This window comes from Malania oleifera, chromosome 11 (genome assembly GCF_029873635.1).
Source record: "Malania oleifera isolate guangnan ecotype guangnan chromosome 11, ASM2987363v1, whole genome shotgun sequence".
Taxonomy (NCBI): Eukaryota; Viridiplantae; Streptophyta; class Magnoliopsida; order Santalales; family Ximeniaceae; genus Malania; species Malania oleifera.
The window spans coordinates 42,097,535-42,121,162 of NC_080427.1; the positions used below are offsets into that span (position 1 = coordinate 42,097,535).

The window sequence follows — 23,628 nt, forward strand, 5'->3', positions numbered from 1 at the left end:
TACATGAATTCTGGAATTAAACTGCATTCCTTGAGGAGACGATCTGACTCTTGGGCTAATTATTACACGGTTGAACTCCTATACTTGGGATAGCCTTTGCGCTGCTCATTTTTAGAGTGAGTCAAGTTTTTGGTGTCGTTGTCGAGGAATGCTAGATTTAGTTTCAAACTAGTGTTTTTCCCTTTTATTTTGTTTTTCTCTTTTATTTTGTTTTTCTTCATGAAAAAAAAAGGTTTTGAAATATATATATAGCTACACCTGTACCACGCACGCTTATGGATTTTTTTGCAGCCTACAAGCATCATGACACCTTCTTGCATTGCTTTACCACATGACGCACCAAATTTCATGATTAAGCCTGGGGTGTTGTTAGTGATACCCCAATTCCACGGGATAGATTCTAAGAGTCCGTATCAGCATTTGACAGAATTTGAGTTGGTCTGCACCACCTTTATTGCAACTAATGAGTATATCAAGCTCCGCTTATTTCCTTTTTCTTTGAAGGATAAGGAGAAGATCTGGTTTAACTTGTTGAGGCCTAACTCTATTAATAATTGAACTAATATGCAGCGTGAGTTCTTACACAAATTCTTTTCTTTTCAGAGAACCCAGTATCTGCAGGAGCAGATCAATCAGTTTATGCAGAAGGGTGATGAGACCTTCCAGGCTTATTGGGAGAGGTTCAAGGATCTAATAAATATATGTCCACATCACGAGTTCGAATCCTAGAGGCTAGCCAATTATTTCTATACACGTCTTACTTTTGAATGCAAACATTTTGTATAGAATATGTGCAATGGAGAATTCTTTAGAAAGGAGCCGAATCAGGCATTGCCATTCCTTGACTACTTAGATGAAAATGCCAAACACTAGAATACACAATATGATTGGGCACCAATGGCAGTACAACCTCTCAGTGCAATTAGTGGTGAAGGTAAATATGAGGTCAAAGAGGAGAATAATCTCCAAGATCTTGTTGCTGCACTAGAAAGGAGTGTAGAAGAATTAGAAAATGAGAGTAGTTGTGATCAGATATAATCAGCAAATTGGTTTAACAAAGCTCCAAATCAGCCATTCTCGAACACCTACAATCTTGAATGAAGGAATTACCCAAATTTCTCATGGGCGAATGATCAATCTGGTCCATACTCTTCACAATTTCATCAGGCTCCTCAGCATTATGCACTACCTTTGCAGCCAACATATTATCCATACACTCCTTCGCATCAGTATCCGCCACAGTAGATCTATCAAAGCTATGCACTTCCAGGATTTCAATCTAATGAAACTCCTGTTCCACCGGCGACGTCTTTTGAGGATAGCATGACACAAATGGCTAATACACTTCAGGAATTTAAGTAGATTAATACTCAGACCATAAATGAATTGCGGGACACCATTAATGAGTTGAGCACGCAATTGAGTACCCTAGAACAAGGGGAATTTCTAGTACAACCTCAGTCTGATCCTCAAGTATACTGGCAACAACCTCAATAGGTACATGATGTATTAGAGGATTCTTTTGAGACAGAGAAGGCCATTAGTACTCTGAGAAGTGAAGAAGAAGTTTCTCGATCTGAGATACTCATCGATAGACAAATAATTGTCTCGACACCTGAAGTTGCAACTGAGACAGATGAAGTTAAAGAAGAATAAGAGGAAGCGAGCCTAGAATTGAAGAAGCCATCATCCTAGCCAGATATTCAAGTGCAAGTGACAGTCATGGAACCGTCATTACCTACTGTAGTGAATGTCAAGGATTGCAATGCCAAAGCAAATCTCTGCAATGGTAAGGTAATTGGTGCACCAGATGAAGAAGTTGAGCAGAATGGTGAGAGTTCAACTTTCAAGGAACCAGGTGAAATTTTTAATGTTGATGCTTTTGAAGAACTAAAGGTAACTATTCCGACAACTTTTCCTTAAAAACCAGTTCTTAAATAAGTAAGTTCCTAGGAAAACATACTGAATGAAGATCCTTTCTTGTTAAAACAAGAAAATCAATCTACACATGTATTGTCTGGTATTTTAAAGAGCATTAATTCATTTGAGGCTAACTTTCATGCAGGTAATAAGACTGATTCATTGTGGCAGCTCAAATTTGGAAACCTGCCAGTTCAATTTATAAAATTGCACCCACTAGATGAAATTTCTCCATAGCCTCCGCCTTACAGATTTTGATGTTTTTTTTTTCCCTTTCTTTTCATTTTGTTTTATCCTGCTTTATTTTAGGTACAATTTTCTTTAGTTTTAGTTTTTCTTTTCCCACACTTCTCCACCCAAGTACGCTTTACTTCCCTCCTTATCATCTCTCCCGTCTCCCCTATGCGTCACATTGAGGAGAATGTTTAACTTTAGTTTGGGGGGGGGGTATGAGAAAATACATTGAAAAAAAAATTGAATATGGATTATTAGGCCATGATTAACACCGACTTATACCCTTTACATACTTGCATATAGCCTAGGAGTTACACACTTGGGTATTTATGTGTAGTTTCTCTTAAAATGGCTAATCTAGTAAGCGTAACTCTATGAAGGTTAACTAGTAGTTTATTCGTGTTAATTTGGCTATATAAACTCTTGTATTTACATGGTATCTCATGAGGTTAAAAAATGCACGTTCACGTGATTTGTAGCACTTTAGGTTCCTTTTGAGCACCGAGAGAGCGCCTGTGGCGATTTTAACACCTCATGAGGTACTATTGAGCCATTTATCGTTCTTTTGAGTTTTTGACATCAACTCAGAGTTCATGAAACTCAACTTTCCCTTTTTTTTTTTTTCTGGATATTCTTTATACACTAGTCTCGGTTTTTGAATTGCTAGCCTAGAGGCTACATCTAGTGGGGAGATAGAAACTTAGGTCTTGTAGCCTACTCAAGATATGAAGGCTGAGCCACCCCTAAAGATATACTTATTTCATGTACTCTTATTTGAGTTTAATTCACATGGGAGGTATGAAGATAATAAAAGAAGTGTAATGATTGTCCTAACGGACCATGAAAATAAAGAAATTGAAGAACGAGCAGAAGTAAGAAAAAGAGAAATAGAAATACACTAGAATGAGGTGAAAGATTAATACTTGCTCCACACAACTACAAAAAAAGGTTAGGAACATGACACATGTTCTCCACATAGGAGGACTGTAATGACCCGAAGTATAATGATATTTAAATAATAATTAAGAGAGAAAAAAATGGGAATTTAAAAGAGGGCGTAGCAGACTTCGTCAACGAACGCTTTGTGTTCGCCGGCGACGCGGCAATTGGGCTCATCGACGAGGAAATACCGAGGAGGGCTTTGGAAATTTTGAATTTCATCGACGAGGGGTGAAGCTTCATTGACAAAACTCTTCAGGGACTCTTCGACGAGGTGACATGTATTGTCGACGAATTTGGCTCTATAAATAGCCTACAATTCAGAATTTAACGTAGAAAAATCAGAAAATTTTCACTCTCTCTCCTCCCTACGGTTTCTCTCTCCTTTTTCTTCGATTTCGGCTTCGTCACTCGCCAGATTGACGATATGAGGCCTCCACAACGCTCTTGGGGAAGTTCTCTCCAAATCTGCCAGAGCGGATCATTGGTGGAAACGAGTTGAAATTCATCCCTGAGTTGAGGTAAGACTTTTTATACCAAATTTGGTCTTACTATAGTTATAGGAAATGATATTCACGTGAAAATACTGAAATTTAGTTCTGAGAGTTGTTGAATTCATGTTGTTGAACGGGGGACCCTGCAGGTGCAGGACGAGTGAAATTTTTAAGGGGTTTCTTTCCAGTGTCAGATAAGGGAATAAACTAAAGCACTTATTTTCCTCACGTATTATTATTATTTATCAGCAAATTAATTTTCAAGGAAGCATGTATTATATTTGAATATTATTGGGAAAATACTGTTGTTATATAGAAAATGTGATTTTAGAATGAAATGTACGAATTTATTCAGTTTTGTGTGGCATGAATATTATTTTTCATGAAAAGTATTATGATATGACAATTTTACGAGTAAAGCATGTTTTCAGGAATTATAAAATAATACAATACATTATGATTTTGAAATGCATGATAATTGATTTATTTATTCAGAATGATATGTATGAGATATTCGGCGCAAGATCGTGATTGATAGCCGGCGCAAGGCCGTGTTTTACGTATGATTTCGGTACAAGGCCATGTTTATGAAATGTGCAGCGCAAAGCCGTATTTATGAAATTATAGAAAATGCTATCAATCCATTTATATTAAACGCTATATTATCATGTATTATATGTTATTAGAACCCATATATTAATTTATTTCTGTTTCAGCAGCACGGTATCGTAACTATATAGATTAGATATCTATGTTCAGATTTGTGCTAACCACCCCATGAGGGGGTGGGAGATAGATAGTCGTTGTGGCTTTCAACGTAGAGTTGTAGACGTCCACCTGGTAGTCCGGACTAGAGTGTGGCAGGTCCATCATACTTACAGACATTTTTGACTCGGTAATGGTCGGCCAGCCATTGTCGGGTCCCGCCTTTGGGCTGTACAACCCGTCATAGGGGGTAATACATAACATCAGCTAGCTATTCATCCTGGGTAGATTTTTAGCATTATCAATTATAACAGACATTTCATGATCAGTATAAACTATTAGAAATTATGAAAGTTATGTTTATTCAGATATGTTATGATGAATGTTTTCAGGTATATGAAATGTACTGTATATGTATAATTGCATTAAATATTCATGTTGCCACACAGCTGTATTTAGTTTATTTTCCCTTACTGAGAAGTGTCTCACCCCCGAACTTAAATAACTTTTCAGGAAACCCAGAGAGACCGGTGGATCGAGGCTACCGTTGAGCCTATTGAATTACCCTGCTAGGAGGGTAATTTTGGACTGGGATCAGAAGTTTTTGGGTGTGGGGTCCTAAAGATATTTTGTATAATTTTTGGGAGATGTATATAAACACAGTCTTTTGGTTTATAGTTAACTCTCGTATAATATATATATATATATATATATATATATATTTGGTTATCTGAATGATGATTTATATTCACTGCTACCTAGGTTTTGCTGTGTATGACAGATGTTCTCGTTACCCATGGGTATGGGTTGACTGTATTATTTAAATATGTTTTATCTTATGATAAGTTAAGCAGGTCGTTACAAGGACTCCTCAACCACTTAATACCTCAGAAATATTCATGTCTGGTTTGTGAATAAATTGATCTAGGGTGGTTTTGGTTGGATATGGCGAGTAGGTGAGAAGATGTTAGGGTGAAGGACTCGACACCTCACAAATAGGCTGGATCCTTTTCAGATTAGTCCACTCCATAAATTCAGCATTTGTTTCTCGTAATATGTGGGATATTTGATCATGACACTCCTCCTCACATATGATGAGTGAACCCATCCCTTTTTAGTGTTTTTAAGGGTATACCAATTAGGTCGAGTCAAAACGACCGTTTTGTAGGTGTCCATGGATATCCTGGGTGTAACGAGACACATTACACATGCCTCGAGATTTTGCCTATTTATACTCAAATTTATACGGTTACATTAACTCTGAATCGTAATTGCAGGTTAATTTTATGTGAGTATACTGTTCTTAATGGCTATATAATGATAAAACTTGCATGAGTTACTTACTTCGGAGTTGCATGAATTTTGTATGAATGAGCTGATGTGTAATCTGATGATATTTTCGTATAGGAAATGGTATATTTGTGTTGCATGTGCATTCATTTAATATTTACTGAAATTGTTGTTTGTGGGTATCGCCCTAGATTGCATTCACGTTATTTGCTAGAGACTAACAAAACGTTAGTTTGGGGGGGGGGGTGTGATTACGCGTTAAAGTTGTATAATTAGACGTTTAAATTCATGCATTAAAGATTATGATTTTAATTAAATGCCAAATTATGTTCAATATTTTAATAGTGAGCTCAATTTATAATATTTAGATTTTTATTCGATAATTTATGGATTTTTGGTATCTTATTATTGCAAGATGATTTTTGGACATTAAAGTTGAAATTAAAATGTATGCGGATCATGCATGAGAGAAACTAGGCCATGCATGCAAAGTAAACCGTGCATGTGAGGGTTGTAGCTTTTCATTGAAAGAGTTGCATATGTGGGGTTCATGGAGGATAAAGAATAAAATGATACAAATGGAGGTTTTGAGCGCAAAACGAAGCTAATTGGGCGATTATGGACAGTTTCAACACTGTTTCGTAATCTAGGCATAACTCTCTCATCCGACCTCCGATTCAAATGATTCAAAATGATATAGAAAGCTAAGAAAACGCTCTATACCTTTCATGTTTTGCATTTTGAGAGATATTAGCTATATCAAGGTCAAAATCAGACGTGAAATTACCATACGCTTATGAGCTTTTAACGTGGGCCGTGTGAGACAGGGAAAGGCCCATGCTTTTGCATGGGCCATGCAAGACGTGCAGAAGCGTGCACCAGAGTGAGTGGATTTTAGATGGTTGAAAAAGTCAAGGAGAGGAGAGTAGGCTTTATTAGGATTGGGAGAGAAAAAATAAAAAAACAAGTTTTGAAAAGTCAAAATAAAGGGGCTAGGGGGTTGCCTTTATAAGTAGCTTGGAGTAGGGTTTGAGGGGAGTTTTTTTTTTTAGTCTTGCTTTTCTTGCTGGGAGACCGTGCGCAGCAGGAGGGGACCTCCCCAACACATACACGGCTTGCACCTCTTTTCTCTCTTCTCTTTCTCTTTTCTTAGTTTAATATTGTTAGATTTATTTTTATTGTCAAAACTTTAGTTTACTTCAATTTAAAGTTGGGTTTAAATATTTGTTTAAGTTAGTTTAAGAACCTTTTTTTTAGATAAATTTTTGTTCTCTCTCTCTCTCTCTCTCTCTCTCTCTCTTGTTACTTCATTACTTTTTAAATACCTTGTTTAAATTTATTTTATTGAAGCTTTTTGTTCAAGTCAATTTTCGTTTAAGAAAGTATTTAAGTTCAATTTATTTTTGAAATCTTTGTTTAAGTTATTTTAACGTTGAAGTTTAAGATAATTATCTTTTTTTTTTTTTTGTGTTTGAATCTATTGTTGGATTGAGTTTAATTTTTGTTCAAGTTATTGGTTGGATTAAGTTTAAATTCTTGAGTTGATGTTTAATTGAGTTTTTTTTTTTATTTTTTATGGTTGAATGTTTAAGTTGATTCATAAAGTTTTCGTCTTTAGGTTTTTGTCCAAAATTTCAAACGTTGGTTTTTTTTATTGTCTGAATGCTTAATATAGGATTGTGTTCAGCATTTAATTTTGTTATCGTTTATTTTATTATGCGAATGGATCATGGAGTAGGGATATTAATTGTGTTAATTTTTCCGGTCGTCTATTTATCGTTATTAGTTTCTTGTCGTTAACTTTATTCATGAGATGTCTGTAGTTTATGTTTTGTTTCTTTTTAATTTTGTCACAAAATCTCAAAAATCCCAGGAGCTGAATCTTAACTATGTTCAGTAAAAATTTCTTTTTGTATTTTCTTTGGGATTACATGAAGTCAGGAATTAAATTGCAATTCTTAAGGAGACGATTTGACCCTTGAGCTAATTATTACATGACTGAACTTCTATACTTGGGATAATCTTTGCACTGCTCATTTTTAGAGTGAGTCAGAGTACTCTAAAATCATCACCATGGTGTAATGACAAGCTGTCTTGAGAAGCAGCAACACTAGGAAGCACTGGCCGGTAAAGGAAGAAACCATAATACAAAATATTACTTACCTCTAAAATCCTTCATAGGCCATGGTGGTTTGAAACTTTGATCCTTCTCTTGGCTTTGATCATCATCTTTTAATTTCACGTGATGATGATCAAACGGTGGGTATTTCCTCTCGCAGGCAGTTGATTCAAAGACCATAATATGAAACACCATGTTTCATTCATACCTGAACTTTCTGTGAAAATAATTTCAAGCTCATTTTCTCTTAAAATGTTGCATTATGATATCTCATAGAGTACTCTTTCATGCAATTGGGTCATGACAACTGCTTTCACCCTTTCCGAGTGGAACCATTGTTGTCACTTTTGATTTCACATTAGTTTCACTTGCATCACTGGGTTGAACCTCCTTATCCGGAGGGAAATCTTCATACTCGTTGCTCCATTTATTTACCGTCTCTACCTTCATCTTGGAAGGTCCTTCACTACGCTTGTTAGGATTCCTCGATGCTGAGGAATTGCAACCTTCCCTGTGCATTCTTGCTTGATCAGATTCTTCGCTACACACCAAAATTTCAACTAGCTCACAAGCGCCCAAACACCTAACAAAAGACCGTAGCTCGTCGTCTAAATTCAACAAATCAAACACAAATTGTTCTTTCGTTAATGTGCATTATTAGGGACGATTTTAAAAAACCGTCACTAATAATCCACTATATTAGTGACGGTTTATAAAACTGACACTAATAATCCACCCCTTTTGGGGATCTTGAGTTGACTTGTAAAGGTTAAGCTAGCAGATAATTTCATACTACTAGTGACGGTCTTTCTCTTCACGCATTCTACTTAAAACGACATAGGTTGCTCATTCTATTTTACTGTCAATTCCTTTAGATTCTAATCTGTGGTGTCAACCACACTGGCAAGGATAGCCAATATATCACCTGATATATATCCAGTTTTGCTTCCTGGATAATATCAGGAATTGTTTTTATCTGTCCACTGCTACGAATAAGATAGTCTCATAATGACTGTACGAAAATGTACTCATCTTCATGAGCATCCCACCCATGCACACAGGCAAAGAAAGGAGGGAGGAGATTCAAGGTGCCTAAAACATGTACTATGATTATTATTGTGTTATATATATATATATATATATATATATATATTTGGATCCTTTAGTTCAACTTACTAACATTGGATAGCAAGGGGAACATATTGTACATTTATTTTAAGCTGCTACTAATATAAAATTTATACATATATATATGTTAAAATAAATGTACAATATGTTCCCCTTGCTATCCAATGTTAGTAAGTTGAACTAAAGGATCCAAAATACACTAAAACAACATTGGTTGATGGAATGTGGACAATTAAAAGGTCACTAATGGTCTCATCAAATGTGATGAGGATGTGCTTGAAGCTGAGTAAGGGGTAATGGAGTCTCGAAATTTGTGATAATAATCCAATTAATTAATATCTTTGATTAATTGCTTTTGTGAATGTTTTTATTTTTTCAGCACATCTTGTGAATAGAAAATAATGGATGTTCTTTTTTGTATAGTATTGCAAAGGAGGTTTACTGGTCAAAATGAAACTACAAATTAACTCCTTATTATTTTGTATGGTATGAAGTTGACTTTTTTTTTTTTTGATTTATGAACTAATGTACTTTACTCTGTTCAAAGCTGGACATAATTTGTTTAGACACAATTTAACAATGGAGAACTAGCCTACCGCCCTACTAGCGTCTGGTTCAAATTCAAAAGAAGGCAGTGATTCTAGTGTTGGAAGTGCTGCCTACCATGAGGATATTTATAGTTCAAATGTCAAGAACAAGTCAATTTTGTCTCAGTCTATAGAGCAAGGATTAAATATGGGAGGGGAAACTTCACTTATGAATAGAATCATTGGCTATGAACATTTCGTATTAATTGACAATTTGGAGAAAGACTTATCCTCAAGAATAGTTGTTGAATTCATACAGAAGCAGACGACCATATCAACACAAGTTTGCATTTTCCCAAACTTGTCTTCAGAAACATACACGAGGGGAATCATTGTGTTGGATTCTAAAGAGAACTTGGAGAAATTATGGGATTTTTTGGAGAATCCAAATCACATTATAGCATCTTCAACAAGAAGACATCAACTTAATGCATTATTATTGTTGATTGTACAGTGTCCGCTTTTTGCTCTATTTCTATATTGAATTATATTAGATTTGGAGTAATTGCTTTCATTAGAACTTATACTTCTTTTGTCAGTTAGCTTTCATTGTTTTGTTCATTTTCTACCAACCATGGGTGATAACTGAAAAGATACTAAGGCATGAATTGTTTAAACCATTACTTGGGAACCTGAAACCGACGTCCCTGGAACGTTCTTTCATTTTTATTTTTATTAATTTTTTAGTAAATATCATCAACTATAAAAGTGAGATTTTGTGCTACTGTTGGAGCTCTGTTGTGAAATTGCATAATTGATTTATGATTCTCATATTGTAACAGGAATTACAGAGCACAAATGCTATAATTGGTGAAAAATTAAAGCTTTGTCACTCGCTGAATACAGGATAGCTAAGGAGCTAAGGAATTTATTCGTGGAGTTTGCAGATCATCAGAAGCAATTGCACAAGAAGCTTGCATCGGAAGAGAGAAAAATCCTGGACACGTCTACCCCATAAGTGCTTGCAGAGTTCAGGCGTGTTCTTGGATGGCCACTCAAATAAGTAGGTGAAAATTTGTGTCTCATTTTTGCAAACCAAGTAAATGATTACATTTGTTTCATGGATGGTTTATATTTTGTACGAACTATTATTTGAGCTACTGGATTGCATGTCTTATCTGGAATGTCATCTGCATGGCTGATGTAGTGATTTATGTTTTGTATGCTATAGAAAACTATTAGGCTATCTAGTATACTCTCTTTGATTTACAGATTTGGGAAATGTTCTATTTATGGACGGCATGCTGCCAAAATTTTGTTAAAATTTTTCCCAAAATAATCAAAGCCCAAAAATCAAGTGCTAAATGTTTATAATATGATGCATGCTTAAATTGTTATTGAAAGGATGAGTGATTGCTAAAATGAAGATTGATCTTCATCCTAAATTGAAAATGCATGCATAAGAACATATATAGAGAAGCTGAGCACCATTCTTAGAAATAGAGCATGAAGAACCCATTTGCATCACGTGCTTTGCTTTTTGAATATTGAGGCTCTTCCGAAAACTCTAAACATCGTACCCAGCTCTAAAAGCTTTATGATTAAATATGGATTGTTCTTTGGTTATGAACACAAAATCATGCTATGTACATATATGTTCAAACATTGTATACTAGCTAGCTAATTTCTTGTAAAATTATTATTTTGTAGGGTTTGCGGCTCTCAGAACACTAGGACAATGCTAGACACTTCATTCAGGTCAAATGCGCGCAACTTTTGACTTTCCCTATATTTCTTGTTCACTGAACAGAATTAATTTGTATATTTTAATTTGAATTTGTACTTGTATGTATTTTAATTTTGAACAATTTGTATTTTTAATTTTAATAATTTATGAATGTTTTTGTGGTTCTGGTTCAATTTTATGTATGTTAAAATGTAATTACAGGTTTTTACAGGAATTTTAAAAAAAATTAATTTTTTCAAAGCATTAGTGACGGTTTGCAAAACTGTTACTAATAATGGAAAGATGAAACATTAGTAATGGTTTAGAAACCGTCACTAAATGACCAAAATCATCACTATAGAATCCACCTTAGAGGAGCCAAATATTAGTGACGGTTCTATAATCGTTACTAATAATTAATTATTAGTAACAATTTTAATAATCGTCACTACAAAGCGTACTATTAGTGATGGTTTCTTGATCGTCATTACTACAGTCATATTAGTGACAATTATTAAATCTGTCACTAATACATGTGTTTTAGTGACGAATTTTAGCTAACCATATGTATAATTTATAGTGACAGTCGTAGGATATTAGTGACCGGTAAAAAGTTCAACCTTAAGACGCTCCTATAGAACCTTTCAAACAAAGGTGGGGTGTTCCCTTTAGTAAAAAGGGCCTTCAAGGGAGGTTGCCCTTAGGAGCTCTTCCCAAAAAGGTCCTTTTTGAAGGATATTAATCTTCTCTTCTTTTTTTTTTTCAAACAGTTATGCCTTTAATTCATCTAATGTTGAGTTTGTGTGTTCACTCCTCACTTAAAGTTTATGCATCTTGCTTGTTTAAGGTATTGTATATATTTAATAAATTTCAATTAAACAACGAGAGATGCAAGTTAACCATCTTCATTTATTAACTAGTAGCAATTAGTAAGAAAAGAATCAATGCTCCAAATTGTGTAATAACTCGCGATTTGTTGTTGATTGGTTTCGTAAAGATAGATGTCTCTTGTGGTATTTTTGAGATTTTTGGAAGGACTTCGTGGCGGAGTTAGAAGGAGTGAATTTCATGATGATCCATCAATATAGGGAAGACAATAGTGCAACTGATTTTCTCGTTAGAGAAGGAGAAATGGGAAACAATGTCATCTACGAAGAACAATATTTTTTACCACATTCTCTAAAAGGTATCCTTTGGATGGAAAGGTTGGGTCTCACTTCCTTTCGTCATTAGTTCATTCTCTCGATTTTTGTTTGATTGGTTTAAATATTAGTTTTTTTTTTATTTTTGCTTTGATAGGCCTACTTAAATTTGTTTCTTATTTAACTTTGTTTGGATTTGTAGTCCTGTTTTGGTTGGTTGTTGGTGTTGTTTTTGGGAAGCCTTTAATGTTTTTTATCTGTAATCTCTCAATGCTTGTCTTGTAACCACAATATTTCTTTGTCAAAAGTAAGGGTATATCAATAAATAATTGAAGGTGCCGCCCTCCTTTAGCAAAAAAAAAAAAAAAAAAGTCTCCAGTAAAAAATTGAGCCCTAAAATGCTCCCTAAAACCTTTCAAAACCTTTTAAAGGTGGGTATCCCCTTTAGTAAAAAGGGCCTTCAATGGGGTTGCTCTGGGTAGTTCTTCCCAAAAAGGTTTTTCTTCAAGGGTAGTCTTCTTTTTCTTCATTTTTTGTCTTCTTCTTCTTTTTCTTTCTAACAGTGGAGTTTGTGGTATTCAGGCTTCTATACATATATAATTCAAATACTTAGCCTATGACACCGATATAGTGTTTTCTTTAATTTATACCAACTCATCTTTCTCACCATCTATAATTTTCTTTCTATAAATAAAATACTAAAATGCAACTTATCTTCCTACAAGTTTTGTGGGGGATACTAGCTAGTGTAGCTTGCACGCCTATTCAATTATTGAATATATATATATATATATATATATATTCAATTAAAAAGGAATATATTTTCTTTTTAAAATGTTTAATTATTAAAATACATACTATTAATATGTTTGTCTAGACAAAAAAAATATGGGCTGCCTATCCTAATCTCTCCCATTAGATAATATAGAGGATGGCTTTACATAATTTTTTTCCAGGGTGTAACTCTCCTTTCTAAGTGAATGAAAACACATGGTACAACTATAATTATCGTAACTATTGCTTTCAAGAATAGCATCTTTAATGTTTAAGATGTAACGAGGCTTTATAGTGAATTTGTTTTAATGGCTTGAGTAGTTTAGGTTAGGCTAAGAATCCTTAACCTATATCAATTGTAACATATACACGTATAAAATAAGTATAGACAAGAGGAAGGGTCTTAGCCTATTTACACAATGCAAAAATATCTAAAAAGATTGAACTACTCGTTCCTTTTTCTTTTCTTTGTCAAGTTGCTCCTCTTGTGAAGAGTTTTTTTTTTTTGAATAATTAGTCTATCTTTTATAAATAGCAATCTAAACATGAGAAATGATGACCATTATAGCCTCTACAGACCAATAATATTTGCCCCTATCTAGGGTTTCAAGTTTTACTCATTGAAATAAACACACCTTAAATGAAAACCAATTAAATAGTGTTATACTATTTCAATTATCTTCATTTAGTAGGTACAATTAAAATAATGAAAACTCGTAATCAAGATTAAGGGTGAGTTTGGTCTCCCCTTTTTTTTTTTTTTTTTTTAAAGTAAAGTTAGGAATATCGTGTTTGGTAAATAATCTTTTCAATTTTTTAAAAGTTAGCTTTGAACTTTTTTGGCGAGCTTTTAAAGGTAGGAATTTGAAACTTTTTTTTATTAAAAAAAAAAAAAACTTTTGTTGGAAGATAATTATATTTCATAGACATCCCTAATAATTTTTTAATATTATAAAATTGCCCACTCGCTCTCCCCTCTCCCACCCATATTTTTTCCTTTTTTTTTTTATAACTCAAATGAAAAACTTAGGGCCCATATTTGTAACGAAATTGTTTTTATACAAATAATTTTTTGATGAATAATTTAATAATTATTTTAAATCACATTATTCATATATGTTTATTTCTAAAATATATATTATTAATTTTAAATTTATTTTTGACAAATAATTTAACAAAAACACTCTAGTTATATATATTTTAGTCATTTCAAACATTTCAATCAGCTTGTAACTTTTTTTATCAACATTTAACATCAGTTGTCTTTTCAATAACTCCCATTTTTCTAGAGGGGCCAAATAACTTTTTCACTTGCTCAAAAAGTTCCTTTTCAACGGGGAACCAAACTAAGCCTAAGTATGTAGTGCTTCTTAGCTTTCAAGGGGAGTGCCTTCGGGAACACAGACATTGGTGGTGCATGGTTGTCATCGGCTTGTGAGTTTGGAACCCTGAACAGATTGCCAGTATATCAATTAATTTATAGGACATAAAATAGTCAAATCTTGAGTGAAATAAGGGTCACCAATCAAAGCTTAAATTTATAAGCGTGTAAATTTATATGCATTCTTTCTAACTAGATTCCTAACCTAACGACATTGGTACAAATCTTTTTTTTTTTAATCATAACGGTTCATTAATGATTTTGCATTAACGCTATTGCATGGCTATAGGGAGGACACCACTTGTTATGATGTGTTGATTTTGTCTGTTGATCTAAAGACCACACTCCTGTATTTATGGATTAGCTCATGCTTAGCCCTACAAAAGTGCAAATTAAATTAAAGCAATACATGTTAACGATATCTTGCATTTAATTTGCATTGTATCGATTTCTAAAAATAAATTGGCGATGACATAAAATTTTGATGATTGAGAAGAAAAAAAGTTGTCATCAAAAGAAAATGATTGTTTACTATCCATGATATAGAATAAATAGAATATAGTTATTCTAAAGTTTTTTATCATGAAAATGTATATTCATATCTTACTCCACGTTTGACTAAATATTACAAATTTTTTTTTTTTTTGATCTGTTAGAGACTTGAGCTACATAACGAGAAATAGCTCATTGCTCATCGCTCATCTCATATCTCTTTTCACCCCTCTCAAAATTTAAACTCAAAACCTTCAATGTGAAAACTCATCTTACATCTCTTTTCATTCCTCTCAGACTTTAAACTCAAAATCTTCGATGTCAATCATATGATCATAAGTTCATAATGACTAACATAATTTCTTTTGAATTATTGAATTCTCAAATAAATATTTTACTATAAAGAATAAACATTCAGTAAACTAAAAATACCCTTCTCGTGCGATGCAAAAAATAGTTATTATCACCAAAAAAAAAAAGAGAAAAATAAATTAAGACATTATAAAGGGTAATTACCACATAGCTATGGCATATTTAACATGTAAAGGATTGAAATGGGAAATGTGTGAGAATCAAAGTCTCTAAAAGGCCATCTTGGCTTGAGGGCTATTTTAATTATCCCCAAGTTGTCAAAGCCAAGAGGTTGTCACCAAAGCTCTAGCATAGCCTAGTGGCTACCTTATCTCTAGAATCTCATGGTTCACCACTCTCCACGCAGTTTGCATGACATTCCACAACTTGCACACATGCCATGAACGCCATCTGTCACTTGTTGATTGGTTGACATTCTTAGGTACCAATAGTGACCTCCATGTGCTCTTTAAGCATGAAAGAATGAGGAATGAAGATAAAAGGGTAGGGAAAAAGGGGAGCATCTCCCATTTTCTAAGGTATAAATTTGAAAAAGAGAAAAAGAAGCAAATAAACATTTCTATTCCTTCTAAATTACTCTCTTAAAATGGGAGAAAATTTTGAATGTCAATCATTTATTTTTTTTGCCTAATTATTTCTTTGAAGCATTTTGAGGAGTCGAGCTGTAGAAAACCTTTACGGCATGTTTGGTTTGGTGGAATAGTTATTCCTTAAAATAAGATAAAATATAATTTTAATTTTAAGAATTAAGAGAATAGATTTTATAGACATCCCATAATGAAATTTAGAAATTGTTATTTCTTGTCTATTCCATATTGTGAATTCATAAAATGTTTAACATCGTTATTTATTTTATAATAACTTAATTTCTTGTATAACTAATTATAGCTAACCTGTTGCAAACTAAACGTAACCTTATTCTTACTTTGCGCTTGGGATGGTAACAATACTTCCACTAGTTTGCTCGTTAATATCCTAGTTAGACTGTGGAATACGGGATTTTGGATCCTTCGCTATGCATTAGTGCATAACATCAGTGCTTTACATGCCTAACATTGATACGTAATATCACAAAAACACTAGTATGAATTAAATCGTGTGGAATCATTTTAAATAATGTCTTATTATAAGTCAAAATCTTAAGGATGCAAAGCACTGTGCAATGCATAACCATGCACCCATTCATATCAAAGGATCCTAAGATGAACTATGGTACAAACTTTGGTGCTCATACAATTTATACCTTGCAGATGTCTTGGCAGGTGACTTTGAATGAATATCCTCCTTACTTTCTTCCACAGTTTTCACAATAAATAGAAAAAAACAGGTGAGATAACAACAGCATCTGATCTAAAAAATGATGAGCATATACCATGTTAATATTGAAACTCGATAAATTCAGGCAAAGGCAAAGGATATTATATTACAATAGGGCCAAAGAATCACAAGCTCAGGTGAGAAAATAGAGATGGAACAAGGTCTACAACGGACCAGGCAAGGCCAGCATACTGAACGAACCTAATGCCTGTATCGACGTCAAATGAGTCCTGGTGGGAAAAGGAGAGCTTTTGTAGATTACCCAATTGCTTATTCCCATTTGTTTTTTGACCATTAATTGATACATTTAGTGTGGGAATGTATGCGGTTGATCTTATTGGGATGCCCAACGTGTGTGATACTGTGGGAAGAATCCATTTGGCGAGAGCCTTGCTGCAGAACTTCACAACAAGTATAGCTGGAATTCCCACAAGCATTCTTCCGAAGAAGACAGAGACCGTGAGTTTGGGGGTGAAGATGCGTGCAACCTTCTCATGGTGAAACTGATGGTAAGTTTGCTGGACCCCGGTCACCTGAATAACATCATCAATTTAGTTTACTAAACCACAAAAGGGCATTGAACAAGAATTTCATTTGTCTCTAAATGAGTATGCTAAGGCGGAAGAGGTTAATTTTCCCAAGAAGAATACTCCACATGAGCCTTACGCTCCACTCAATCTTGCCCCATCAAGGCCCAGCCAGGGGGGAAGGGGGTACTTGTTAGAGAGAAAATATTAGAATAAGGATAGCAGTGAAATTAGAGATCTTCTAAGGATAGAATTTAAATTAGAAATTTTCCAAACAAAGTAAATATTTGTTTTAGGCAGAACAAGCTAGAAACAGTCTGGAGAACTGGATTCTTGTGCAATCAACACTTCCAACATGAAAAGCAGGGCAGTGACGCATGTATTGCTAACATCCTTTTCTCATTTACCCTTTGTACACTGGTTAAACATGTGCCCAGCTTCAGTATGCTCCACATCTTTTCTAGAGAACCCATAAAAAAACAATTATCGCAAGATTCAGTCAATCAGCTAAGTTTTAAGGACTGTACTTTCTTCTTCAAGCCTAACCATTTACACATCCCCAAAACTTAAACAATAAATTCACAATCGATTTTAAATTTTTTTTTCCTGGGATAATTCCTGCCATTCTGGCAGTATCTGTGTTATACTACTGACTGAACATAGTCGAAATATGTTCTAGATTGGTTGTTACCAATCTTGAGGAGTTATACTGTCGAATTCATCACTGTCACATATAAAAGCTTCAAGGTTGTTATATTTGCATTAGGTTTGGTGAGAAATCAGCAGGCCAGGGATAATCAGGGCTCTAGTGCTGGTTGGGTGAGGCACCCCAATCCTAGCAATTACCTCATCAAAATGTCCAACCTAAGCAATTTTTTTTGTAGTTACCTCACTGTACCTGTTTGAAAATGAAATGACTAGGGTATATCCCGTTGAGTAAGAATGCAACTCAGTAAAATGTACTGTTGGTTCAAGCTGCCCCTGGCGTTTCACCAAGCACAAACCCACCCAAGTTCAGGTTGCAACTTTTCAGATCCAAGCTGTACCCTATGCTTACAGTTCCATCCCAAGCTGGACCTTAATAGGAGAGCCCATGGTCGAAAAAAGTCTAAAGATTTGAAGACTATTACCAGGGGAAAGAACAATCCTTTGGACTCAAGAAAGAAGTCCATTTTCCATGTGTTGATGAAGGTTAACTGAAGCACCTAAAATATCTATTTCAGTGATTCATGTCTTTGCAAGTGTTGTTAAGAAAATAAAAAACACTAGGGGAAAAGAATTTAATCAAATTAGCATCCACAAGTAGGATAAAATCAAGTGAGTTTCAAAATGAAGTTGGGAGACAATTTAAATCTTAAATAGATGCTCACAATTCCCAATGCCACACCATTGAAGGCTGTGTGGTACTCAAAGCTTGGAGTTGGAAGCTCAGGCGTCGGATAAGCAAAGAGCAACAAGAAGCTAAGGGCAGCCCAAAATGATGTAACTGCAGCAGAAACAGAGAATTCTCTATAAGTCAAAAAGAACATAATCACTAGGTTACCCATTTCTATTTGCAAAGTTTATAAAATTTTAAAGAGAACAAATCTAGAATTTTGGACATACTACCTAGAAGTATACATACCATTCTGTCCCGAGACTATGAAATTGTCAATGTATTCATGCACAGCAAGCCAAAATGCAAGGATCGCCAGCCCAAAAGCAAGGCCAATAATGACATCAATCAAACTGTGCATGCCAAGGTAAATCCTACCTAGCAAGATAACCAAATTTCAGTTCAGGTATAAAAATTTAAACATTATCAACTCAATAAAACACACACAAACTTACCACAACCAATGAGACCCACAAGCAAGCAAACTATGGAAACTCCAGCCAATTCCATGGAGGCATCTTTGTGTTGAGTACAAGACAGGATATAGTACAAAAGGTACCTGGAAATCCCCAAATCCAGAAGTAAATAGCCAGCATATTGATTGATGCTTCGGAATTCTACAGTAAGGGGAAAAGCTATAGCTGTTTTTGGCTCTCAAAACACATCTAAATTCCAACACAACTACGAAATCATAGAGAAAGGAAGGAAACTTTTCAATACCCAGACAAGCACACTGTATTAAGTGTATGCGAGGAAGGCAATCCATATTCCTGGGCATTCTCTTTCTCATCTGCCGTAGCAGTCACTCTCCTAACAGGTGGGGAACTGGGCCTAGGAGCTGATATCACATCCTATATAACAATAATACAATAGCATATACATCAGAATTAATTAATTATAATTGAGAGAGAGAGAGAGAGAGAGAGAGAGAGAGAGAGAGAGAGAGAGAGAGAGAAGAATTGGACCTTTGTACAGTTCCCCATATAATCACAGAAAGCCATCAAAAGGGTCATCTGCCTAGCCAATTTGCCATGCCCACTCTACATTATTATCAACAAGCATTCAACGGAATTCTTGAAATGCTGATTGCTAAAGAAATATATCACAAAACCCATATCCCACATCAAGTACTATCACAGAGAATTGAATTTTGAGAGATTACCCAAAAGAGAAGGGGGAGAAAAGCAGTATAGAAAGGCACAGAAACAACGCAGGACAATCCAGAAAACAACCCGTCCAAGTATACATGCTGAAATTTCTGCAAATTCTCATCCAAAAAAAACAAAAGAGAACTAATCACACAAATATATAATTTGTGAAAATTATAATAAAAAGTGAGAATTATACAGTTGGGGGTGTGGTTGAAACCTGGATCTGAAGGATGAGAGGAGTGCCAGAGACAACACGGCGAGCCACCCATGGCTGAATTAAGGATCTAAGCTTCTGGGTCACATTGAAGGAAGAAGATATGACGACCCATGTGAGAATTCCTGTCAAGGACACCGCCTGCCACAGCGGTACACTCTCCATTCTCTCTCTCTCTCTCTCTCTCTCTCTCTCTATCCCCCCCCCCCCCCCCCCCCCCCCCCCCCCCCCCCCCCCCCCCCCCCCCCCCCCCCCCCCCCCCCTCTGTCTCTCTCTCTCTCTCTCTCCTTGCGCTCCTCAGAAAGAGGGAGAATCAGAAACCCAAAAAATGGGCGAAGAAACTGGTTCAAATTCAAAACAGAAATAGACAAAAACGACGAAGCGAAAAAGAAGAACCAAGGTGAAAACCACCTTGGAGGACTTGGACTTTTGTGTTTCGAGCTGGTGGTGGAGGAAGGAGGGGAGAAAAGCGCGTGTAAAAGGACATGGGACTATTTCAGAATTATTAACAAATTTTTAAAATTGTATTTTTTACCTTCTTTTTTGGTACTATTCCAAACATGCCACGAAAGCAAGACCTTTTTTACATTTTACTCCGACAGGTGAAAAGTGAAAGCCTCAACATGGGGCTTGCAACAACTTTCATAATGAATTTATGGCCCACATATATTTATGGTATGCAACTAGTAATTGGTATGGCAAAATAGGTTATTGGCTAGAATTAAATCGTTCAGGTTTGGGTTGAGCTGTGTATTAATGAATGAATAATATATAAACTCAAATATATTCATCTAATAAATGAATAATCCATTTAAAAATATAATTTATGTATTTTAAAATTTTTTAAATATTTTATTAGAAAATAACATAAATTTTTTTTAGAATTTTCTAGGTGTCGATTGTCATCGTCAAACAGGATTTGAGGGAAATGGAGAACGAGGGTTTTTGTCGATCTGCATAGTGGGCATCGACTGCCAACTGGGTAGGGTTTTCTAGGTAGTGGGCATCAACTGCCGACTGTCGAGTGGAGTAGCCAGAGTGGGTAATGTTGAAAAAATAAAAACTGCAAAGTGCAAACTCGTCAAACTGCAATTGCAATTCTGTGAAGGCTACAACTACCTCTTCTTAATTAAGAGGTTTTGAGCAAAGGAAGTCAAATTTCCAGGTGTTGATGGCATTGAGCAAAGCAAGCTAAAGCTTCTAGTCTGCAATTACCTCATTGCGTATGCCATGAAAACCTCCCTTCCTCAAATTTGTTAAGGCAAAACCCTAACTTGTTGAAGATAACCCAAGATTGCGAAAATGCCAAATGGAATGGAAATGGGTGTGCAGGGTTAGGTTATATTATATATATTAAGATAAACAGATCACTTAGCAGGTGCCCAATCCAAACTTGCACAACCCGTTTATTAAACTAGTCGGATTCGAGTTGACCCATTTATAAACTGGTTATCTTGTATTAAACTCAAAACTAATTTAAACGAACAAGTCACAAGTCACCCGTTTGGTTCAGACCCATTTTGCCGCCCCTAATTGGACACAAGTAATTACATGCTATTTTTATTTATTTTTATATCATGCTAACATGCTTAGTTTTTAATTTTCCAATAATTTATTAATTACTATAAATTGTTATATTAAATATGATTTATTAAGTTTCTTCATTAAAGTTTAAAATTTATTTAAATAATTTAAAAATTATAAAAAGACCCTGAAGAAGAAATTTTTATTTATAAAACATCGTTACCTATTTTTCTTTTTATTAATATATAATAAGAGGTCGTATATGTAACGTCTCAAAAAATAATATGCATGGAAATGTAAATAAAATAATAATAATAATAATAATAATAATAATAAATAAAAATATTAATTATTATTTAATTATTTATTTATTTATTATTAAATTAAATCAATTAAATGTTAGATATATATATATATATATATATATATAAAATACTAATATAATAGTATAATATTAAAACATGAAAATGCTTCAAATGTAAGCATTTAGGAAACATTTGAAATTGAAATTGGATACAGAGGGCAGCGCCCCCCCGCCCCCCACGGATTTCTCTTCACGCCTCTCTCTCTCTCACCTCAACTCTTTTCCCCTCCTCAATTTCAAAACGTACGCCAATTGAAAATGAAAAGTATCCCTAGATTTCAAATTCGATTACCAACATTTTAATTGAAATGGATTCACCATAGGCACCACTCCAAAATAAGGTAACTCCCTCTCTTTCCTCAATTTCTCTTCAGATTTTCAGCTAAATTGATGATCAAACGCGATATTAGAGTACCAGCTTCTATCCTTGTTATTTTAATTAGAATGGATTTTTGATTTGAGTTTCCTAAACACCACTCTTGAGATAAGGTGAGGAGTACAAATTATATTTGTTATTTTAAAAATTCAACTGATTAAATTGTAGTATTTAATTATTAAATTGTAGTATTTGATTATATTAAATTTTTGAAAATATTCTGGGGATTAATTTAAACTGTGGGATTGGATTATATTAAATTTTTGAAAATAATCCTAGGATTAAATTAAATTACATGATTGGATTATATTATATTTTTGGAAATATTCTGAGATTTTAAGTTCATCTGATACTGATACTACAACTGCTAAAGGAGAAGAGGTTATACGCTAAATTGAAGAAGTGTGAGTTCTGACTGGAACAGATTGTGTTTCTAAGGCATGCAGTATCCAAAGAAGGAGTATCAGTGTATCCGAGTAAAATAGAAGCAGTAGTGTATGCATTAAAAATCTGGAGGCACTACTTGTAAGGTGAAAAGTGCGAGAGTTTTACTGATCATAAAAGTTTTAAGTACATTTTTACCCAAAAAGAGTTGAATATGAGGCAGCATAGATGACTTGAATTGATAAAGGATTACGATTGTACCATCAGTTATCACTTAGGAAAAGCAAATGTGGTAGCGGATGCTTTAAGTCGGAAGTTCGTTGATGCGTCAGTCTTAGTAATGGAAGTTCAACATCAGATCTCTATGGACCTGGAAATGTTGGGCTTGGAAGTAGTGGGAGGAAATCACCAGGCTTTTCTTGCTAGCTTGGTGGTACAGCCGACCTTATAGGAGAGGATCTGAACAGCTCAGATGATAGACAAAGAGCTGGTAGAGGTTGTGGAAGGGGTACATAGTGGTTTAAATCCGAATTTCAATATCTCTAATGATGGGATATTGAGATTCCATAGCAGGGTTTGTGTACCGAATGATGCTGAAATTAAATGGGTCATTCTAGAGGAGGCACATCGTTTGCTCTACACCATACATCTAAGAAGTATGAAGATGTACAGAAACTTGAGGGAATCTTTCTGGTGGTCTAACATGAAAAGAGAGATTGCTCGTTTCATAGAGCAATGTCTAACATGTCAGCAGGTCAAGGCAGAGCACTAGAGGCCAATAGGACCCCTTTAGCCACTTGACATTCCCAAGTGGAAATGAGAGTATATTTCAATGGATTTCGTATCGGGGTTACCTACGGTGATACATGGACAGAATGCCATATGGGTTGTAGTAGATCGGCTAACAAAGACTGCACATTTCATTCCAATCAGAGTCAACTATACTCTGAATAGGTTGGCAGAGCTATATGTGTAGGATATTGTATGACTTCATGGTATCCTAGTTTCTATCGTTTCAAATCGAGACCCACGTTTTACTTCTCGATTCTGGAAGAGTCTATAGGATACCTTGGGATCGTAACTTACATTCAGTACGTCATTTCACCCGTAGACGGATGGACAGTTTGAGAGAACTATTCAGGCATTAAAGGAT

General features: G+C 34.8%; 1 protein-coding gene and 1 non-coding gene across 2 annotated transcripts; both read right to left on the bottom strand.

The window, feature by feature from the left end:
* Window positions 1-613: 613 nt before the first annotated feature.
* LOC131143650 (small nucleolar RNA R71) lies at window positions 614-719 on the bottom strand. Its single transcript, XR_009133632.1, has one exon. It is a non-coding gene; the product is annotated as a small nucleolar RNA R71 (small nucleolar RNA).
* Window positions 720-16,589: 15,870 nt separating this feature from the next.
* On the bottom strand, window positions 16,590-20,243 carry LOC131168532 (lipid phosphate phosphatase delta). The gene is made up of 9 exons (XM_058128035.1): window positions 20,080-20,243; window positions 19,831-20,019; window positions 19,625-19,720; window positions 19,428-19,502; window positions 19,183-19,313; window positions 18,918-19,021; window positions 18,712-18,840; window positions 18,458-18,573; window positions 16,590-17,093 (listed from the first exon to the last, which is right to left on the bottom strand). Exons 2-9 carry the CDS (start codon window positions 19,990-19,992, stop codon window positions 16,686-16,688), a joined length of 1,221 nt encoding a protein of 406 aa, XP_057984018.1. The 5' UTR covers window positions 19,993-20,019; window positions 20,080-20,243; the 3' UTR covers window positions 16,590-16,685.
* Between the last annotated feature and the right edge of the window lie 3,385 nt (window positions 20,244-23,628).